The sequence below is a fragment of the Mustela nigripes genome, chromosome 10, assembly GCF_022355385.1.
Source record: "Mustela nigripes isolate SB6536 chromosome 10, MUSNIG.SB6536, whole genome shotgun sequence".
NCBI lineage: Eukaryota > Metazoa > Chordata > Mammalia > Carnivora > Mustelidae > Mustela > Mustela nigripes.
The window spans coordinates 9,584,376-9,607,248 of record NC_081566.1 but is presented as its reverse complement, the minus strand read 5'-3'; the positions used below and the strand labels follow the sequence as shown (position 1 = coordinate 9,607,248).

The 22,873-nt window shown below is 38.6% G+C and overlaps 1 protein-coding gene across 1 annotated transcript in view; it reads right to left on the bottom strand.

Annotated features, from left to right (window-relative positions):
* CATSPERE (catsper channel auxiliary subunit epsilon) overlaps positions 1-22,873 on the bottom strand; it is a 146,329-nt gene that overhangs the window by 37,294 nt on the left and 86,162 nt on the right. The window contains exons 10-11 of the mRNA XM_059414005.1: positions 19,020-19,486; positions 11,500-11,942 (exon numbers count right to left, since the gene is read on the bottom strand). Coding sequence (XP_059269988.1) covers positions 11,500-11,942; positions 19,020-19,486 — 910 coding nt within the window. The remainder of the gene's footprint in view (positions 1-11,499; positions 11,943-19,019; positions 19,487-22,873) is intronic.

The window sequence follows — 22,873 nt, the reverse complement described above, 5'->3', positions numbered from 1 at the left end:
ACATAAGTAGTAAAACCTCCAACTTTGAGATGACATCACGGAAGAACATTTTTGTGACTTAGGGACAGGCAAAGATCTTTTGACACAAAAAGCAATAGCCATAAACAAAAAATCTTTATCAAAATTAAAAAATTCTACTTATTAAAAGTCACCATTAAGAAAAGGAATAGGCAGCGTTCTGATTCAAAATGGTGATGTCGGAGGATCCTGAAATCACCTCCTCCCACGGACACACCAAATTTACAGCTACATGTAGAATGATGTTCTCCAAAAGAAACCCCCAAACCAGCTGAACAATGCCTACACATTAGGTGAGTGAGAAAAACGAAACGAAACGAAACAAAACAAAACAAGACAAAACAAAAACAACCATGTAGAAATAGGTAGGAGAGGCTAAGACATAGCCTCACCACCGACTCCAACCCCAGCATGGTAACCCACAGTTGGGAGGTAACTCGAATTCCTGAGATCTACCCCCGTGAGGAGTATTGAACCCATGAGGCATGGCACCTTTTAAGACCTTATCTGAGAGACAAGCTCCCCAAACATCTAGCTTTGAAAGCCAATGGGACTTGCTCCACAAGACCCAGAAGGCTATTTCAAACTGAGAAACAGTTCTTAGAAGGCTCTTCTCAGCAGACTTATCCACCCCAGGGCCCAATACAAAGCCCCTGAATGAGAAGTTGGCCAGGCTTTCTATGAGAGAGGCTTATACGCTTATCAGGCATTGAATTGAACACATCTAGGGAGGAACCTACCAAAATGCTCCAAAGGGGGAGGTAAGTGGTGCCATATTTGTTCTCTCCCTCTACCTCAGTCTGGCCTCTTGCATCTCCCAGAAAGGAGCTTCTACACTGGTCTAGCACCCTGATCTTTGTGGCTGCTGCCCAGAGGAATCTCGAGATCACCTGGCTCTGGTGGCCAATGGGGCTTGTGCTTGTGAGTCTGATAGTGGATGTAATGGACATAGGAGGAAGTCTTAGCTGACTATAACCCCAAGGCACAGCAGAGGCAACAGACTCAAATACCCAGTCTTTCTGTGAAAGACACCTAGTAGCTTAGTTTCATAGATGTGGCCTGAGGGGCGGTTTCTAATTAAAGCAATATCTAAGAGCCAACTGTAATTCTCTCCAGAGACGTCAGAGGGGAAGCAGTATTTTTGTAGTCTTCCTCTGCTTTTTTCTGGGTCACTGTTATTTCTCTAAAAGCAGCTTGTGCACACACCTGGTGCCCTAATTTTTGTGGCTGCTGCTCAGGAGACACACCTGGATTTCCTGGCATTGGGGAACAGAGGGGCTTATGATTGGAACCAGAGGACTGTTACAAAAGAGAAACAGTTCTTAACTGATTACCCACCCCCCACAGGGTGCAGTGCAATAATGGTAGACTGAAACGCACCCCAAGTCATTCTGTTCAAGAGGTCTATTAGCTTATTTTTATGGCTGTGGCCTAAGGGGTAGGCTTACTACAATCCTCTGTAGAGATCAGAGAGGCTAGGCAGTACACCATCATCGTGCTTTTCCTCTGTCTTGTCTCAGGTTGTTGGTATCTCTGAGAAAGGAGATTATATACATATTTGGCTCCCCAGCTTTGTGTCTGTCACCCAAAGAACATGTTCCTTGATAGCCTGGCTCTGGTGGATGGCAGGGCTGGTGCTCATGGGTTCAACAGGATGGTAGTAAGCAAAGAGCAGCTCTTACCTGGCTGTTAATCCAGGGCTCAACATTGAGAGAGCAGACAAAAATGTGCATCTCCCAGTCTCCCCAGAAAGAGGTGTGTTTGTATACTTTAAAAGCTGCTACATCAGGGTCTGGCTTCTAATCAGCCTGCATCTAGGTGCTAACTGAGATGCTGACAGGTCTTGGCACACCATCAAATACTGGGAGCCACTAAGAATAAAGTAGGCTGATTGGACAATCACAAAGATTTGAGAGGGCCACGTTGAATGATAGGGTTCATCTCTTACATGAGACTGGGAGAAATGATTGTTTTGTCTACTACATAGATACCAACACAGAGATCCAAGAAAAAAATAAAGAAGCAGAGAAATATGCTCTAAATGAAAGAACAAGATAAAACTTCAGAAAAAACAACTTAGTGAAATGGAGATAAATGATTTACCTGATAAGGAGATTAAAATTATGGTCATAATGATGCTCACTGAGCTCAGGAGAAGAATGGATGAACCAAGTGGAAATTTCCACAAAGACAGAAAATACAAGAAAGTATCCAATGGGAGTCACAGAGTTGAAAAATGCAATACCTGAACTGAAAAATATAATAGAGAACTTGAAGACAGGGCAGTAGAACTCACCCAGTTAGAATAGCAAAAGGAAAAAAGAATGCAGCAATGGCCACGGTCACCAAACTGTGGAAGGAACCAAGATGCCCTTCAGCAGACGAATGGATAAGGAAAATGTGGTCCATGTACACTATGGAATATTACACCTCCATCAGAAAGGATGAATACCCAACTTTTATAGCAACAGGGACAGGACTGGAAGAGATTATGCTGAGTGAAATAAGTCAAGCAGAGAGAGTCAATTATCATATGGTTTCACTTATTTGTGGAGCATGACAAATAGCATGGAGGACATGGGGAGAAAGAGAGGAGAAGGGAGTTGGGGAAAATTGGAAGGGGAAGTGGACCATGAGAGACTATGGACTCTGAAAAACAATCTGAGGGTTTTGAAGGGGCGGGAGGGTGGGAGGTCAGGGTACCAGGTGGTGGGTATTATAGAGGGCACGGATTGCATGGAGCACTGGGTGTGGGGCAAAAATAATGAATACTGTTATGCAAAAAATAAAAAATAAATTAAAAAAAAGTGTGAAGAGCTTAAAGGATTTATGGCACAACATCAAGCGGATCAATATTTGCATCATAGGTGTTGCAGAAAGAAAAGAGAGAGAGAAAGGGGCAGTAAACTTATTCTAAGAATGACCAAACACTTCCCTCATCTGGGGAAGGAAACAGACATTCAGATCGAGAAAGCCCAAAGTTTTAAATATAATGAATCCAAACACAATCAAGACACCTTATAATCAAAATATCAAAAGTTAAAGACAAAAGAAGCTCTTAAAAGAATTAAGAAAAAAAATTTGTGTACAAGGGAACGCCCATAAGACAATAAGCAGATTTTTCGGCAGAAACATTGTTGCCACAGAAGAGCAGCACAATGTATTCAAGTACTAAAAGAAAAAACTGCCATCCAAGAATACTATCCCTGGCAAAGTTGTCCTTCAGATTTGAAAGAGAGAGAACAGTTTTCCAAATAAGCAAAAGCTAAAGGAGTTCATCATCACTAAGCCAACCTTACAAGAAATGTTAAAGGGACTTTTAAAGTTGAAATGAAATATTAGTAACAGGAAAACATATGAAAGTATAAATCTAATTGGTAAGATGAAAAAATAGTGGAATTAAGAATTACCTAATATTGTAAATGTAGATTAATCACTTATAAAGGTAGTATGAAACTTAAAGACAAAAAAAGTAGTAAAAATAACTGAAAACATCAACAAACTGACAATAAGTACGTATCTACCAGTAATCACTTTAAGTACTTATGGACTGAATTCTCTAGTAAAGAGACATAAGATGGCTGAATGGATAAAGAACAAGACCCATCTGCGTGTTGCCTACCAGAGACTTGTCAGATGTAAGGATGCACAGAGACAGAAAGTAAAGGGGTGGAAAATGATAACCCATGTAAATGGAAATCAGATGAAAGCTGGGGCAGCTACTCTTACATCTAACAAGGCCGACTTTAAAACAAACACTGTAATAAAAGACAGATAAGGTTATTACCTAATGACAAAGGGGCAATCCAACAAGATGATATAATATTATGCACCCAACAAGGAGCACCTGAATATATAAAACAAATATTAACAGAGCTAAAGGGAAAAATAGATAGCAATACAATAATAGTAGGAGACCTTAGTATCCCGCTTTCATCAATGGATACGTCATCCAAAGAGAAAATCAATAAGGAAACATTAATCTTAAGCAACAGAGTAGATGAGATTGACCTAATAGACATATCCAGAACTTTCTATCCAAAAGCAACAAAATACCCATTTCCCTCAAGTGCACACACTACATTCTCAAGGAGACATCACATGTTAGGCCATAAAACAAATCTTAATATACTTGAAAATTAAAATCAAATCAAGCATCTCTTCTAACTACAATGCTGTGAAACTAGAAATCAGCTACAAGAGGAAAACTGGAAAATTCACAAATAGGTGAATATTAAACAATATGTTACTGAACAAGTAATGAAGAAACAAACAAAAAAATAAAAATACCTTGAGACAAATAAAAACAGAAATACAACATTCTCAGATATATGGGATGCAGCCAAAGCAGTTTTAAGAAGGAACCTTATAGTGAGAAATGCCTACATCAAGAAACAAGAAAGAATCAAATAAACAACCTAACTTTACATCTCAAAAAACTAGAGGAATAAATAAATCCTAAATTCAGTAAAAGGAAGGAAATAACAAAGATCCGAGAGGAAATAAATGAAATAGAGACTAAAAGGACAACAGAAGAGATCAATGAAATAAGAGCTGGTCTTTGAAAAGATAAACAAAATTGATAAGCCTAGCCTGACTACCAATTAAACAAAGGAACTCAAAAAAAAATGAAATCAGAAATAGATGTTACAATTGATACCACTGAAAAATGAAACATCATAAGAGAAAACTAAATGCCCACAAACTGGCCAACCTAGAAGAAATGGATAAATATCAAGAAACACATAACCTACCAAGACTGAATTGCCAAAGAAACAGAAAATCTGAACAGACTGAATACTAATAAGGAGATGGAATATGTAATCAAAAACTTCCCAACAAACAGAAGGGCAAGACCAGATGGCTTCACTGGTGAATTATACAAAACACTGAAAACATAATTAATACCAATCCTCAAACTCTTCCAAAAAGTAAAAAAGGGAGCACTTCCAAACGCATTTTATAATGCCAGCATCAGCCTGATACTAAAACCAGACAAGGATGCCACAAAGAAAATAAATTTAAAGGCCATGATCCTCCATGAAGGTAGATGCAAAAATTCTCAACAAAACTTAGGAATCTGAATTCAATAATACTGTAAAAGAAGAAAACACCACAATCAAGTAGGATTTATTCCAAGGATACAAGGATGGCTCGACATTTCCAAATCACTCAGTGTGGACACCACATCCACAAAATGAAGGATACAAATCAAAATGGTCATTTCAGAAGATGCAGAAAAAGCATTTGACAAAACGCAACATCCATTTATAATAAAAACTCTCCACAAAGCGGGCATAGAGGGAACATAGGAAAGGTTAAATATGTCAAGCCTGTAGCTAATATCCATACTCAATAGAGAAAAGCTGTAAGCTTTTCCTCTCAGATCAGGAACAAGACAAAGGTGCCCACTCTCATTACTTGTGTTCAACATAACACTGGAAATCCCACCCAGAGAAATTAGACAAGAAGAAATAAAAGACATACAAATTGGAACAAAAGGTAAAACTGTCTCTACTTGCAGATGACATGGTCTATATAAACAAAACCAAAAAACCCCTATTCTACAAAAAACTGTTAGAACTAATAAATGAATTCAGTAAAGTGACAGAATACAAAATCAATATACAACAATCTGTTGTGCTTCTATGCAGTAATAATAAACTATCAGAAGGAGAAACTAAAAAAGCAACCTCACCTACAAGTGCATCAAGAAGAATAAAATACCTCAGAAAAAATTTCACCAAGAAGGTGAAAGACCTGTATATTAAAAACTTAAGACATTCATAAAAGCAACTAAAGAAGAAACAAATAAAAGGAAAGATATTCTGTACTGATGGATTTGAAGAATTGATATTAAATGTAAAATGTCCACACTACCCAAAGCAATATATAGATTCAAGACATTCCGTATCAAAATGCCAATGGCATTTTTCATGGAAACAAAGAATTCTAAAATCTATATGGAATCACAAAAGAACCAGGATAGCCAAAACAACCTAAGAAAGACAAAGCTGGAGGCATCATTCTACCTGATTTCAAAGCGTATTACAAAGCTTTATAAGCAAAACAGTATAATACTGGCATAACAACAAACACATCACTGTGCAGAACAGAGCTCAGAATGAAGCCCGTGTGTATACGGCCAGGTAATTTATGACAAAGGAGTTAATTATATACAATGGGGAGGATAATCTTCAATAAATGGGAAAACTGAAGAACCTCATGCAAAATGATGAAACTGGTCCCCTACCCCACACCACATACAAAAGTCGACTCAAAAGGAGATTAAAGACTTGAACATAAGATCTCAAACCATAAAACTCCTAGAAGAAGACAGGCAGTAAGCTCCCTGACATCAGTCTTGGCAATATTTTTTTTGGATTTGACACCAAAAGCAAGGGCAACAAGAGCAAAAATAAACAAGTGGGACTACATTGAACTAAAAAACGCTTTTGCATAGCAAAAGAAACAATGAGAGAAAGTAGTTCCAAGTCACACACCTGGTAAAGGGTTAATATCCATAATATGCAAGGAACTTGAATAATTCAACAGTGAGAAAACAATATGATTAAAAAATGGGCAAGGGTTCTGAATATATATTTATTCCTAAGAAGACATATATATATATATATATATAGATAGATGACCAACAGGTCTGTCATATCACTAATTATCAAGAAAATGTAAATCAAGAGCACAGTATCTCCTCACCCCTGCTAGAATGGCCATGATCAAAAAACATAAGAGATAACAAATGTTGGTGAGGATGTGGAGAAAAGAGAATCTTGTGCTCTCTTGGTGGGAATGTAAATTGATGCGGCCACTGTAGGAAACAGTATGGAGGACCCTCAGAAGACTAAAGACAGAACTACCATATGAGCCAGTAATTCCATTTCTGGGAATATACCCAAAGGTAGTAAAAACATTAACTCGAAAAGTTATCTGCACCCCCATGTCCCCTGCAGCATTATTTACAGTAGCCAAGACATGAAAGCAGCCTATGTTTCTCTTTCACTTCTGTATACACACCATGGAATATTATTCAGTCATAAAGAACAAGGAAATCTTTCTCTCTCAAAATAAATATATAAATCTAAAAAAACAAACAAAAAAAGAACATGGAAATCCTGCCTATTTACGACAGCGTGGGTGAATCTTGGAGGCATGATCCTAAGTGAAATGAGCCAGACACAGAAAGATAAATATTGTATGTCACTTACATGTGGAACTGACACACTCTCCCCACCAATGAACCCCTCCCCCCCAACTCAAAGGTACAGAGACCAGTTTGATTATTGCCTGAGGTGGGAGTGGTGGGTGTGAACAATGAATGAAGGTACTCAAACGGTACAAACTCACACTTATAAAACAAGTCATGGTACTGTAAGGTACAGCATGGTGACTACAATTAATAATACTGTATTGTACACTTAAAAGTTGCTAAGAGAATAAACACTAAAAGTCCTTATCATAAGAAAAAAATGTGTAACTATGTGTAGCGATGGAGGTTAAGTAGGCTTACTGTGGTGATCATTTCACAACATATACAAACAAACACCAAATCATTATGTTGCATGTCTGAAATGAATATAATGTTCTATTCAATTATAAAAAATATACCTCAATTTAAAAAAGGACTATGACAATCAAGATGTTCAAAACATTTTTAAAATTTCAAAACTAAATTTTCATGTAAATATCACTACGAAACCAGCTAGTAGCACTAAAACATTTTCAAAATTAAAGTTATCCACTTTTGTATATAGGTGTTATATTCAGGTTTTGTTTTGTTTTGTTTTGTTTCCCCTAAATTGAGTAATGAGCTAGGATACTTGACAACCCTACTAGCTAGGACACACAATGATTAATCTGTGAAGTCGTATTGACCCAATCTGCACAAAATAAGCAAGGTTATCACATTACTACTGTAATTCATAGGCTCTAAGATATCACAGGATGTAAGACTCATCCTGCTTTCATAGATGCTAAAAAAAATGTGTGCTAGGGTTGACGAAATGTGGTGGTGATAACAGGAACAGTAGTAGTCGCAGCAACAGTGGTGATTATAGTGGTGATTATTATTTAGCAACAAGTAAACCTAGTGTTGGCTATGGCCAGAGGCACCTGTAAGTTCTCTATGTAGTTAAACTCATTTTTTTAAAAAGATTTTATTTATTTATTTGACAGACAGAGATCACAAGTAAGCAGACAGAGAGAGGAGGAAGCAGGCTCCCCGCTGAGCAGAGAGCCTGATGTAGGGCTCGATCCCAGGACCCTGGGATCATGACCGGAGCCGAAGGCAGAGGCTTTAACCCACTGAGCCATCCAGGCACCCCTGTAGTTAAACTCATTTAATCCTAAAAGCCTTATGAAGTAAATATTACAATAATAATTATTTTATTACTATATAGTGGCTAATATAGAAAACAATACATTATGGTAACATGTAGGCATAATTACATATGAATTAGATATTCTATTACATATACTATATTGTTCTTATTATTATCATTACTTAGATGAAAGTACTAAGGCACAGAAAGATGAAAAAACTTGCTAATCCCTTTGAATGAGAGTTTTTGTGGCTTTTTTGGGGGGTAAATACCCAGTAGTGCAATTACTGGATCATAGGGTATTTCTGTTTTTAACTTTTTGAGGGAACTCCATCACAGTGGCTGCACTGTGTGTGTGTGTGTGTGTGTGTGTGTGTGTGTGTGTAATGGAATATTATTCAGCCATAGAAAAGAATGAAATCTTACCATTTGCAATGACATTTTTGGAACTAGAGAGTATAATGCTAAGCGAAATGAGTCAGAGAAAGACAAATATTATGTTTTCATTCATATGTGGCATTTAGTAAATAAAATAGATGAGCAAAGAGGAAAAGAGAGAGAGAGAAACCAAAAACAAACTCTAAACTCTAGAGAACACGCTGATAGTTATCAGAGAGGAGGAGGTGGGGGGATGGGGGAAACAGGGGGTGGGCATTAAGGAGAGCCCTTGTCATGGCTGTTATTTGTAGATTTTGACTGGTAGCTGTATTTTGAAGTTCTGAATTGCAAATGGGCAAAAGTACATTATACAGCACATTCTTGGAAGGAAAACGTATGAGAGCTTATGCAGATATTGTGGCTAGGTAATCAAAGAAAACTTTCCTGGGTTGGAGGATGGTGTAAATCTTTTCTGTTCTTGTTCTGGGAGAGGGGGGTACCTCAGTTTCAGAAAAGTGAATTAAATACCCTCCTTGTTTCTTGAAACATGATCCATCCAGTCTTATTTTATTTATTATGTTTTAGTTTTTCCCTGTATCTTCTGCCTTCATTCCCTTCCGTCTTCCCCCATGTGCAGACCCCCATAATATTTATCAAGCAAGCATGATGTCATTATACTTGATGATGTCATATTGTCTGATAACTGTCCTTGGGTATTGTGTCTGTGTAAAATGAATAATGCTTTTTTTTGTTGTTGCTTGTGATTTATGTGTAGGTGTTTACAATTTTTCTAAATGTTACTATATGATGGATCTCAGTTTCTTACTCGACACTGTTTTCCATGTAACAATGTTTTAAGATCTATCCATATATTATGCAAATCTAAATCAGCTCTCTGTGTTTCTAAACCTGTTTATTCTAGATTGCCTTATTATTGTAGTTGTGGAATTAAATATTATGGGCTGATGAAATTGAGTGTAAAAGGAAAGTAGCATTACTGTTTCCCTGAGAACAAAATGATTGCTTTGGAAAATTTTAATAAAGCAAGTCCCTGAAGAAATTGATTAGGTATGAGCAAGGTAACAGTAAGAGATTGGAAAAAGTGAAAAAAATCTAGAATTTTGATGGCTTTGCCAGTGTCATTAATTTTTCTCCCTCCTCTACTTTTATTTTTTTTGAAGATTTTATTTGCTTATTTGAAAGAGAAAAAAAAAAAAAAAAAAAAAAACCTGAGCAGGAGTCTGGGAGAAGCAGAAGGAGAGGGAGAAGCAGTCTCTCCACTGAGCATGGAGTCTGACATGGGGCTTGATTGCAGGACCCTGGGATCATGACCTGAGCTGAAGGCAGATGCTTAACTGGCTGAGCCACCCAGGCACCCCCTCCCCTTTTAAAGAAACAGAGGTGGGAACTTAAGAGATAATGCATTATGAATAAGGTTATGCAAGAAAGGAGAGGAGATGCTCCAGTAAGTTGACTTATTTCAAAGAAAAGTCTGTGGTCCTGTATTAAAAGGTTGACTAATGAATATACATTCATTTATTTAAATTAAAGTATAACATTTCATTCATATCATTTTCACTTTTAATGATCCTCTGCTTAAACTGACTTTGGAATTAACTGAACATTTCATTCCATTGCCTCTGTTAAGATGCCCACTACTGTAAATGCTAAAGAAAGCTGAATGCAGAAAGAGAAGGTGGGAAGTAGAATATACAGTGTTTGGGAAGAAATCGTAGTAACATGTGAAACATTTATGCTATAATGTTCATTGGAAAGTAGTATACAAAATAATACCTAAAGTACATTTGCACCTAGCTGTGCTGCATCATCTGAAAGTTAGCTGCGGTACTTCTTCTCATTCCTGTAGGCACCTCTCTTCATAGGGTAAGTCTGCTGTTCTCCCGTCAAGGGGTGAACTGTATTTCTTCATCCTGTTAATCTAGGCTGGCCTTGTGAATTGCTTTGACGAATAGAATGTGGCCACATGGAGGCCTCAAGAGGTCCACAGGAATCTGCTCACGCTATCTTGGAATACTTCCCTGAGACTCTTGGGGAAAAGCCAGCTCCGGCCTGGAGTGGCCACATGGATGGTGGCCACATGGATCAGAGAAAAGCGCTCAGCTGAGGTGCCTTGTTCACACAAGCCAGTGTGTGCACCAACGGCTTGATGTGTGATTGAGGCCATCCTAGATCACCTTGTCCCAGACAAGCTACCAGATGACCACCACCTCAGGAATGAACCCAGACAGATGAAACCAGCACTATCGCCCAGGTATTCACCACCCAAATGATTGACAAACAGAATTGGGTGCTGTTTGAAGCCATCAGGTTTTGGGGCAGTGTTATATAGGAAAATCTGTTTTTAAAAATATATATATACATACGTATAAATACATATACATAAATTCATATGTATATATATTTTTTATTTGCTTATTTGAAAGAGAAAAAAAAAGCCTGAGCAGGAGCGCGTGCACACACACACACACACACACACACACACACACACACACACATTTATAACAGATGAAGAAAGTTTCAATTTCTTTTCAAATTAAACATTGTTTACCATAATCTGCTAACAGAAATTACTGCAACATGAATCAAAATGACATAAACCTAAAGATAAGTGTTTGTAATCAGAAAACGTCATCAAATGTCACTGATGATGTCAGATTCTATATTTTTCATGATAGGATAAAAATGTAAGTATTTTAATTTTACATTTATTACAATCGAATGAATAAATTTTAAAATATTAACTTACCGTGGTTTTAGTACAGTATCCTAGGGCGACTTCATAGTGAACCTTCTGTATTTCTTGTAATATATTTGGGCCATATGATTCCACAATAACATACAGACCAAGATTTTCTGTATAGACTATTTGAGCCCAAAAGGACAGGTTCTCTCCCTTGTCCAAAAAGTGAAAAACACTAAAAACATTATTATGAAATGCCATGTAGGGGCATTTTTCTTGTATATAGAAATTCACACTTTGTGTTTCCAGTTTTAAAGGATATTCCTGTGACTGTACTGTGGCATTTTCAAAAACATATATGAAATATATTTGAGTAGACGTACTCAATAGAATTAATGACTTCACTGTGCTATTTGCCCATGAGTGTAGTTTTACTGCATCTTTAATATTGATCTTGGAATAAAACAGGATGTTATTTTCCATTTTTGCCAAAATATTTCCATAATAATCTGGAAAAGAAGAAAAGTTTGTTATTCTAGTTATCCTAAGTAACCATAAATCCATGCACTTTTTTACTTTTAAAGATTTTGTTTATTTATTTGACACAGAGAGAGAGCTCACAAGTAGGCAGAGAGAGAGAGGGAAGCAGGCTCTCCGCTGAGCAGAGAGCCCAAAGTGGGGCTTGATCCCAGGACCCTGAGATCATGACCTGAGCCGAAGGCAGAGGCTTTAACCCATTGAGCCACCCAGGTGCCCCAAATCCATGCACTTCTAACCAAAATTATTTCTTTCATAGTAATGAAGGATTTATCTTTTTAGAGAAAAATTAGAGTGTGTAGGTGCAAACTTTATGCGATGCTGGAAAGCTTCTACTTCATAGTACAGTGATTCTTTTCCTGGATACATTTCTTCTTGTATTTATGACATCACTTTATATATGACATCACTTACACAAAAAAGCTGGAATTAGTGCACTAAATAATGATGAGCATGGCCATGCAGGAATAGTATTATTAGGAAGCATTTTGCTATGGATGGAATTTTGTCTTCCCCCATGCCCCCAAAATGGATAGGTTGAAACCCCAGCTTGCATTGTGACTGTATTTCGTGAAAATGTCTTTCAGGACATTTAAACTAGGTCATAAAGCCCTAGTCCAATATGACTGGTATTCTTGTCAGAGGAGGAAGACATAAGACCTTTCTGTGCATGCAGGCAGGGGAAAGGCCATGTGAGGACACAGTAAGAAGGTGGCCCATGTCTCCAAGCAAGGAAGAGGGTCCTTGTCAGAAACCAACCTTGATACCACCTTGATCTGGACTTCTATGCTGCAGAACTGCGAGAACACACATTTCTATTGTTTAAGCCACATAGCCCATGATATTTTGTTATAGAAGCTGTAACAGACTGACACTATTGGGATAAAGAAATGGGTGTGTGTGTGTGTGTGTGTGTGCTGATACATCTTCAGGTTCACTATGTAAATAATAACCAACTTCCTTTTCTTAACAGGGTATTATGCCTAAGTCACAGAGGTTCATAGACAATAAGTCTCTTAAATTCTTTGATTCTAGTAGCTGTATCTGTAAAATGAACAGTTGGACTAGTTGATTTCATGGCTTTCTTTCCACACATGACATTCTCCGTGGTTGGTTTCTAGGGGTATACTTTCCCTAATTTAAAACAACAACAACAACACTTTAAAGGGACTGGCTAGAGGGAGCAAGGTCAACTCATAGAGTGAGAAGCACAGAGTGTACTGTGCTTATGCAACTTACATTTGAAATTTGAACACACAAGTGGCATTTTCACAAATTACTATAAATTACATTCTAGTAAAACTCCTTAATCAGCAATGTCAATTGTTTTCAGGATCAGAATACTTTAAAAAGACATCGCTGTCCATATACACGTCCTTATAACCTTAAGCTCTCATGTAGTGATAATGTCGTCAGCAGGAATTCAATGATACGATAAATGCTGGTGAAATTGTCACATTGATCGGTAAGGTGAATGTGCAGCTCGGAATATTTTTCAGAGTGTTTTAGTATAATTGCAAGGGGGAGATGCCCTTACGGCTGAAGCCCCACACTGGGGGCATGGAGTGCCAGTGCTGACATGTGGCTAAGTTGGCAAACTCTGCGGCTGTGCGCAGGTGAGCTGCGGCGCCGAGGTCCTTTGAGCCTTTGGACCTTTGGACCACGGTCCAAAGGACCGTGGTGACAAGCTACTTTTCCTCATATAACTTACTTTATAAATTTAGCTTTGTTTTGTTTTGCTTTTGGCAATAACTCCTTCCAGGCTTACCCAATTCTTGGCCTGCTGTGCCTTATGTGTTGTGTTTCTAGAAACTTCACCAGGTAGAAGAAGAGAAAAATGCAGGCGGATGACAAAATCCACCGGGATGTTGAGTGAGGAAAGTAGGTGCAGGATACAAACACCCTGTGATGACACACAAAATGTGTAGCCTCACAAAGCAAAAAATATATACTGCTCTTGGATTTTAGATAATGTCCAGGTCATGTGGTGATGTGCAGCGAGCCTTGCTTGTTGCCACTTTTGGGCTCACATACTACGTAGTCCGACACCACAAATTTCAGTTCCACAAACTTGGCATGTTCTCTCCTGCCTCGGGGTCTTTGCTACTTCACCCCCCATCCTGACGTTGATCTAGTATTTCTAGTATGTAGCCTCTTCCTGTTCCTAGTTCTTAAAGGTGTTTTCTTTACTCAGCCTTTCCTAATCTCATAAATCTGGATTAGACGTCCCTCCTCTGTGCTTTCCAGCACTCTCTCTCCTTTCTTTCATGCTGCTCACTAAAACGTTATTTTTTTAAATTAATTTATTTATTTTAGAAAGAGAGACAGCACGGAGAGGTGAGGGGCAGAGAGAGAGGGAGACATGCAGATCCCCACTGAGCAGGGAGCCTGATGCAGGACTGCACCCCAGGGCCCTGAGATCAGGACCTCTGTCGAAATCGAGTATTTTGCTTTTGTTTTCTCTTCCTTTGAAAGGACTTGTTTATCAGATCTACTTTCTATTTAATTCCTTAATTTCTGCTTTTGTCATTCTTGATTCTTCACTTGTGCTTTCTTTTTGTAACTTTGGTGTCTGTTGTTTGCTTCTTAGGGTAAATGATTAGTTCATTTATTTTCAGTCTTGTTTCCTAAGCATTTAAAACTACTAATAAACATAAGGTTGGGGCACCTGGGTGGCTCAGTGGGTTAAGCTTCTGCCTTTGGCTCAGGTTATGATCTCAGGGTCCTGGGATCGAGCTCTGTGTCAGACTCTCTGCTCAGCAGGGAGCCTGCTTCTTCCTCTCTCTCTGCCTGCCTCTCTGCCTACTTGTGATCTCTCTCTTTCTCTGTCAAATAAATAAATAAAATCTTTAAAAAAAAAAAAACAAAAACAAAAAACCCCATAAGGCTATATGTTTTTCTCACTGTGGCTTTAGCTGCATCCACAAACCTTTATATACAGTGTTTTTAATCTTGTTTTAAAAATAATTCCTAATTTTCATCTTAACTTCACATTTAATCCAATGTTCACCTAGTAATGTTTTAATAAGCGAGAAACCTGGGTGGCTCACTTGTAAGCATCCGACTCTTAACTTTGGATTGGGTCATGATGTCAGGGTCATGAGATCGAGCCCCATGTCATGTCGGGCTCTGTGCTGCACATTGGAGCCTGCTTAAGATTCTCCCTGTCTCTCTGCCCATCCCCTGTCCCGGGCTTGCTCTCTCCCTTTCTTTATCCAAACAAAACAAAAAACTTCACAGTATGACCTGACAATTTGTACAAGAGTATGGCCAATAAACATAGGAAGAAACTAGATATAACCTCTTATTATGAAATGTGTGATAAAATGAGAATTACCCATTTTTTCTGTACTATGGGTAAATATCAAATATAGTATATGAAAATATACGTTTTCCAATACTTTTGGAGAAATTTAGACTATGACAATTTTTGCTGGAGAACCACTGGAAAGGATTTATTTTTAAAATATTTAAATTACTGATTCATGAATTCTACATCTTGATAATTTATATTAAAGGATACCTGTACAAATGTACAAAAATATACACAGAAGCACATTCTCTGCAGCACTATTCATGATAGCAAAAGAACTGAAGCCTGATAGCTGTCTAAATATCTATTTACACTCCTATTAGTTTAGATGATAGTGTAGAGAAACCACAGAACACAGTGCAGCAGTTAAAAATGGCATCATTTTTATATGTATTAGTCATTTTGAAAATATGGCTTATTATATTTTGAATTTGCTCTTTCAGAAGTCCAGATAAAATACAGCAACATTTTTTTAAGATCTTATTTAAAAAAAAAAAAAACTTTATGTATTTATTTGACAGAGAGAGAGAGATCATAAGCAAGCAGAGAGAGGGGAGGAAGCAGGCTCCCCGCTGAGCAGAGAACCCAACGTGGGGCTTGATCCCAGGACCCTGGGATCCTGACCTGAGCTGAAGGCAGAGGCCTAACCAACTGAGTCACCCAGGTGCCCCTTAAGATCTTATTTTTAAGGGATCTCTACACCCAGTGTGGGGCTCGAACTCATGGCCTCGAGATCAAGAGTCCCATGCTCCATCAATTGAGCCAGCCAGGTGCCCTCACGGCAACTTTTAAAGATTTTATTTATTTATTTGACAGACAGATCATAAGTAGGCAGAGAGGTAGGTAGAGAGAGTGGGGGAAGCAGACTTCCCGCTGAGCAGAGAGCCCGATGCGGGGCTCGATCCCAGGACCCTGGGATCATGGCCAGAACCAAAGGCAGAGGTTTTTAACCCACTGAGCCACCCAGGCGCCCCATCTCATGGCAACTTTTTAATAGTGGGTTGTTTGAGAAATGGAAATGTTGCAGGCTGAGGACTTTTTAAATTCATAGTTCATATGCTTATAGACAGTTTAGACTTTTTATTTCAGCATTTCCAAATGGCTCTCATTATAACATTCAACCTTTTAAGTTTCTTCTAAAAGTATCCCCTGTTGATTATTCTAACTTTATCTCCTTATTACTGTGGTCAACGGCCTTTTAATAAAACACAAATATGATTCTGCTTCTCTTTTGCTCAAAACTCTTTAGAACTCCCTATACGGGCCTTAGGAGAAGGTACGATTTCTTCACATGGCTTGTATAAATCTCGTAACCTGAACTTGGATTTCTCCAGCAGAGATTGCTCCTTTTTCTCTCTGGAGAACTCTATGTCAGCACTGAATTGTCTTTCAAGGCCTGAACTGTACCCTGTTGTCTCTGTCTCTGGGCTGTTGGGCACCCTGTCCCCATGTTGTCTTCACTGCCTAACTAACCTCTGCCCACTCAGCAGGCCTCAGCTTAGACGGCACTTCCGCAAGGAAGCCTTCTGTACCCGCCTGTTCCCCAGAATGGGTGAGGTCCTCAATCTGTGTGCCTCTCTAGCTCCTGATATTGGCTGTCATAGCATTAACCATGTTGCTAGGAGTCATGGCTGGAGGGCAGAATGCATGGAAACGGAGCTCTGAGAGACGTCTGGAAACTAGACCCGGACATGCTTCTCCATTTGGGAATCAGGACGATGAGGGATCAAGAAAAAGAGGCTGCAGAGGAGTAGAGAGTGAAGTAGCAGGAGGGGCAAAAAAAAAACGATGCCCCAGAAGTCAGGTGAAAAAATGTGTTTCCAGAATCAGGCCCTGCTAGGGGAGCCTGGGTGGCTCAGTCGGTTATGTGTCTGCCTTCGGCCATGATCCCAGTGTCCTGGGATCAAGTCCCAGGTTGGGCTCTCTGCTCAGTGGAGAACCTGTTTCTCCCTCTTCCTCTGCCTGCTGCTCCTCCAGCTTGTGCTCTCTCCATCTCTGTCAAATAAATAAAGTCTTTGGGGGAAAAAAAAAAAAAGAATCATGCCGTGCTGACAACGCCGGCTCATGGAGGATGGCTGAAAACCGGCCATTGGGTTAGCAAAGGGGAGGTTGTTAAGAACCTTGACAAGAGCACTCCCATGGAGTATTTGATTCGTGTGGCTTCACGAGAAAGGGAGGAAAGACGAAGAAGTGAAACTAGGCAATATTTTAAAGAGTTTTGTTGTAAAGGGGAACATAAAAATCAACTGTTTGGGAGTTGCTGGGTGATAGGCATCAAGAAAGACATTACAAAGGGCGCCAGGGGCTCAGCTGGATGCGTGTCTGACTCTTGATTTCAGCTCAGGTCATGACCCCAGGGTTGTGGGACTGAGCCCCGAGTTGGGCTGTGGGCTCAGTGTGGAGTCGGCTTGTCCCTCTCCCTCTCTTCCTCCCCCTGTTCATGCTCTCTTTCTAATTAATAATAAAAAAGATTTTTTTTTTTTTAAAGAAAGACATTACAATTTACAGCAACATTTCCTTTAAATTCCATGGTTAGGTTTATCTCCTTTTTTTTTTTAATTTTACAAACGATGTCTTTAATTTTTTTTTTTAAATTTTCAGCATAATAGTATTCCTTGTTTTTGCACCACACCCAGTGCTCCATGCAATCCGTGCCCTCCTTAATACCCACCACCTGGTACCCCCAACCTCCCCCCACCCCGGACTCTTCAAACCCCTCAGATTGTTTTTTAGAGACCATAGGCTCTCATGGTTCACCTCCTAACCAGACTTCTTGAGGATGGAACTTCCTATTTCTTTGCATTGCCTATAATGTTTAGTATACTATCTTGGGAACAGTAAGATTCAGAATTACTACTTTTAGCTGAAGGTTTATAATGTGTCCGGTTTTATTCTAAGCATTTTACAAGCCCTTATCCAATCAACACAGCCACCCTACATTCCAGATTAGGAAATGAGACTTGCAAACGTTCAATGACTTGCCCATGGAGGCGAATATGGGTCCATTCAACTCTACAACACCTACTATAGGTTGAATTGTGTCCCCTCATGAAAGATGTTGACACTCTAATTCCCAGTACTACTTCAGAATGTGACCTCATTTGAATAGGATCATTACAGAGGTGATTAGTTAAGATGAGGCCCCACCGGAGTAGGGTGGGCCCTGTGTCCTTGCAACAAGATGGCACGTGAGGACACAGGGAGAAAGCTATGTCGTGATGAAGGCAGAGGTTGGACTGAGGTCGCTGCAAGCCTGGGAATGGCAAGGTTTGCCAGCAAGCCACCAGAGGTTAGGAAGAAGCAATAGACGAGCCTCCCTTCAGGCTTCAGAGGGAATGTGGCATTGCTCACACTTTGAATGGGGACGTTTAGTCTCCAAAGCTGAGACAATAAATTTCTGTTGTTGGAAGCTACCCAGTTGTGGTAGCCCTAGGGAACCCTAGACAGCACCGTATCACATCTTCCAATGAAAATGCCTGTGTGCGCTGCTTGGTTCGTATCTGCTGAATGATCAAAACGGATCTATGGGAAAGACCCAAACTTGAGTTTGCCATTTCTCCATGTGAGATCATAGTTAACCTCGGTAGAACTTCGGATATCCATTTTTAGGTGGTAAAAGTACACCTTTACCTACCAAAAGCATCGTATACGAGTGCATTTGTGATTGATACACCTTCATGAGGAAGAGGTCTACCATGAAATCTAGAATAATTTTTGCAGAATGAGAATGCCTCACCTATGAAAATATCATGAATAATGCTGTTATGTGCTAATCTGGACAGATTTCCAAATTCTGTAGGTGTTTGTAAAACTCCAGTCTCTGTGAAATTGTGATAAAAATAGTAGATCCTATATTTGTCCCAGAGTACTAAACCTGGCAGTGCTGTGAATATAAAATGCGGAGTTAAAAAGCTGTTAATAGGGACATCTAACGCAAAGTTTTGGTTCACACAGTCTTCTGTATCTTCGTTGTATATTACCAAGTAAATCATTTTGTTGACCGTACAGGTAGTGCAGTAACTTAAAAATAAGGCAAGTTCCAAAGGGTGTCCTGTATATTCGACATTGTGTATAGTTAGTGTAGCAGCTGATGGTATATTTAGAAAAATTTTCAGTTTTTCAGTAGTCATTATTTTGACAAATTTAAGAAAATCATATCCAAGATAAACTTCATTTTTTGTCCAGGTTGCCACTTTACTTCTTGTTTTACCCTATAAAAAATTGAAAATGTTAGAAGATTTATGGTTTTAGTGATAGTCCTAACAAGTCTGGTCTTCTAATTTGCTATATTTAAGACGTGTGTAAACCTGATGATTCACAGACCTGTACCCCTGGGGATAAAAATATATGTTTATAAAATGTAGTGTCTATTAATGTTTAGCATTTAGGGTATTTCTGAATACTACTCTAGGCATTGAAATATATTACATAGAAATATATCATATGTATTCATAAAAATAAATTATTTCAGTAATTTTGTTCTTTGGTATATTGTTTCTATCTGAAGAAATAATTCATCTGAATTCACTTTTAAATTGACCCTCAGAGAATATCAGCTTTCTCTTTTCTTATGTGTTTATCTACTCTGGCCATGAGTGTCCCTTCCATGTTCATTACTGTCAAGATATAAAGACACTTCAAACATTAAGTTGTTTTTGGAATTACAGTTTCCTTGGATATGGGATAAAGAGAAGACAGAACTAAAAACCTTAGACAAACCAATACCACCTTTTCATGAACACAGGCTGTTAGAGAGGAAGGCCTCTGAGAGGCTGCTACGTCTGAAATTCAGTGGGCCTAATTTCATTTAGAGAGCTGAGAACCCTTCTTCCCTGTCTCTCCTTCCCAACTGTTTCTAATTCTTAGAGATTTTTACTTAACATGTAACCTCTACATTCATGATGACCAAAAGGAGTCTCTTGGACACATCTTGTCTCCTTAAGATTATGTAATACCCAAATATTTAGTATTAAATATGCTCAGACAGGATGTAGACAGATATCAAACTGGTAACCAAAGAAACCAACCATTTGGTGAAGAGTCATTTCAGGAAAAAACCATTTTATCAAATGAAGATTCAATTAAAGTTTAGACCTAGTTGCTTTAAATGAGTGGAAGACAATCCTTGAAGAGGAAAAATATTAGAAACCAAATGAGCCCTTCATAGAAAAGACCCATAGTTAGTCTTCTTCTTGGCAGAGGGATGGGAGTCCGTCATAAATATGACAGATGGGAATTCCAAGGAATGAGTTTTTACCCACGCACAAACTTTCCCATAGATCTTCACTTAGTGCTTGTGTGAAGTAAGCCAAATGTTTTGGGACAAGGTAGGGGAGCTGATAGATCCCTCTCAGGCATTCAGGCCTCTCCCAAATAGAAAGCAGTAATTCTGGGAAGATAGGGAGGGGGCTGGCAGCAAGGCAGCCAAGTTGGGAGAAATCCATCTGCATTCTGGATTCTCAGCTACCATAGGCTGGGAGTAGGTCAGGGAGCTGGGGGAAACTCTCCCTCTGACCCACGGTCGGCCTTTTCCCGGTGTAAAGCAGTCTCCCAGCTATGACTTGGGACAGGGAAGCAACAGAGAGAGAGATACATGTCCCAAAGCATGAAAATCTGGAACAAGATGAGGGAGGGAAGAATCCCTTGGTGATCAAAGCGCTGGCAGCTAGGCTATAGAGACAAGACAGTGCTCCCTAGGTTTGGAAAGGTGGTGGCCAGTTGTAAAGTAGGAAGAGATCTCTGGAATCTTGTCAGTGCTAAGAGCCCAAGCATGGCTAAAGACAAAACAACTCATAAAAATGCTGAAGGACCTAGTGGAAAAGATGGGCAACATGAGGGCAGAGATGGGGGATTTCAGCTGAGATATGTTAATGATAAAAAAGAAGTGAAAATGCTAGATATAAAAAATTTTTTTAAATTACATATAAAATTATATTAAAACATTATTCAATGGATTCAAGAGTAAGTGGGAAAAGCCAAGTAGATAACCTGAAGACAGTTTAATATACAAACTGAAATACAAAGAAAGAAGTAGGGCAAAAAAAAAATGAATAGATTGTCTGAGATCTGTGGGACAATATTAAACAGTATCATATAAGTGTTTTTAAACTTCTAGAAGTAAAGGAAAAACAGAATTGTGCAGAAGAAATATTTGAAGAGATACTATCCAAAAATACCACTAAAGTAATGAATGACATTACCCCAGAAATCCAAGAAGTTCCCTTGAACCACAAACAGGATACATACAAAGGAAATCATATCTAATCAATAATAAAAGTGCTAAAAACCAAAGATAAGGAGCAAATTCTGAAAGCAGCTACAGATAGAAAGACACATGGTATATATGAGAACAGCGGCATGAATAATGGCTCACTTCTTACCCCAAATGGTTAGAGGCCATAAGATAACAGAATGATGTTTTTATATATTACTCTATAAGCAGCAAAACCCAGCCGTCATCCTATAGTTCTGTATGTCCTTCAAAAATGAAGGGAAAAAATAAAGACACTTTTACACAGACAAATGCTGACAGAACTTGTTATACAAGAAAATTCAAAGACATTCTTCAGGCTGAATGGCAATGAGTTCAAGAAGAACTCTGGGTATGCCAACAGAAACAAAGCATACCCAGGAGAATATAGATGTAAAAGACTTATTTTGTTATCAGTCGATATTCATATACCTATATATCTTTAAGACATTTGGCATTTTTAAAAAGATTTATTTATTTATTTGAGAAAGGGAGAGCATGAACAGGAAGGGTAGGGGCAAAGGGAGAGAGAATCTCAAGCAGACTCCATGTTGAGTGGGGAACCTGACTCGGGGCTTGATCTCATTAACCTGAGATTATGAGCCCAAAACCAGAGTCTCAAATTTAACTGACTGTATCACATAGGTGCCCCAAATGACAAAAGCAAAGCTTTTAACTTTTTAAAGCAAAATTATTAACAATGTAGTTTGATAATGAATCTTGGAACACTGAAAAAATAAAATAAAGTTTAAAAATAAAAAATAAAACAAAAAATTGCATTTTGAGATTTATAGCATATTTAGAAGTAAAATGTGAGAGTATAAAGGGAAAAAATGGGCATAAATGGAATCATACAGTTATTAGTTTCTTAACACTATTGTGAAGTATATATTTGAAATTAGGCTCTGATTAAAAATTATTGGATAGCCAAGTGTAACCACTAACAAATAGTTCTGAATGAAAAAGAATCAATACAGTAGAAGACACAGAGATACTGGAAAATACAGGATTCATTCAGAAGACAAGACAAGAGAAGCAAAAGAACAAGTTTGATAGAAAACAAATGCCAAAATGTAGACCTAACTCCAACCATAGCAATAGTTATGTTAAATCTTAGTGGACTGAAGACTGTAATTTTAGGGCACAAGTTGTCACACTGGAGAAGAAGCAAGGCTCTGCAGTTTTTAAGAAATAGAAAACCACAGCATGAATGATAGTAAAAGGATCAAAAACAATGATACACTCTACAAGCATGAAACATAAGAGAGCTAGTGTCTACCCTCTGAAAGAGATCAGACAGTAGAAGACTGAATACACCAAAAGCTGGTGAGATATGGAAC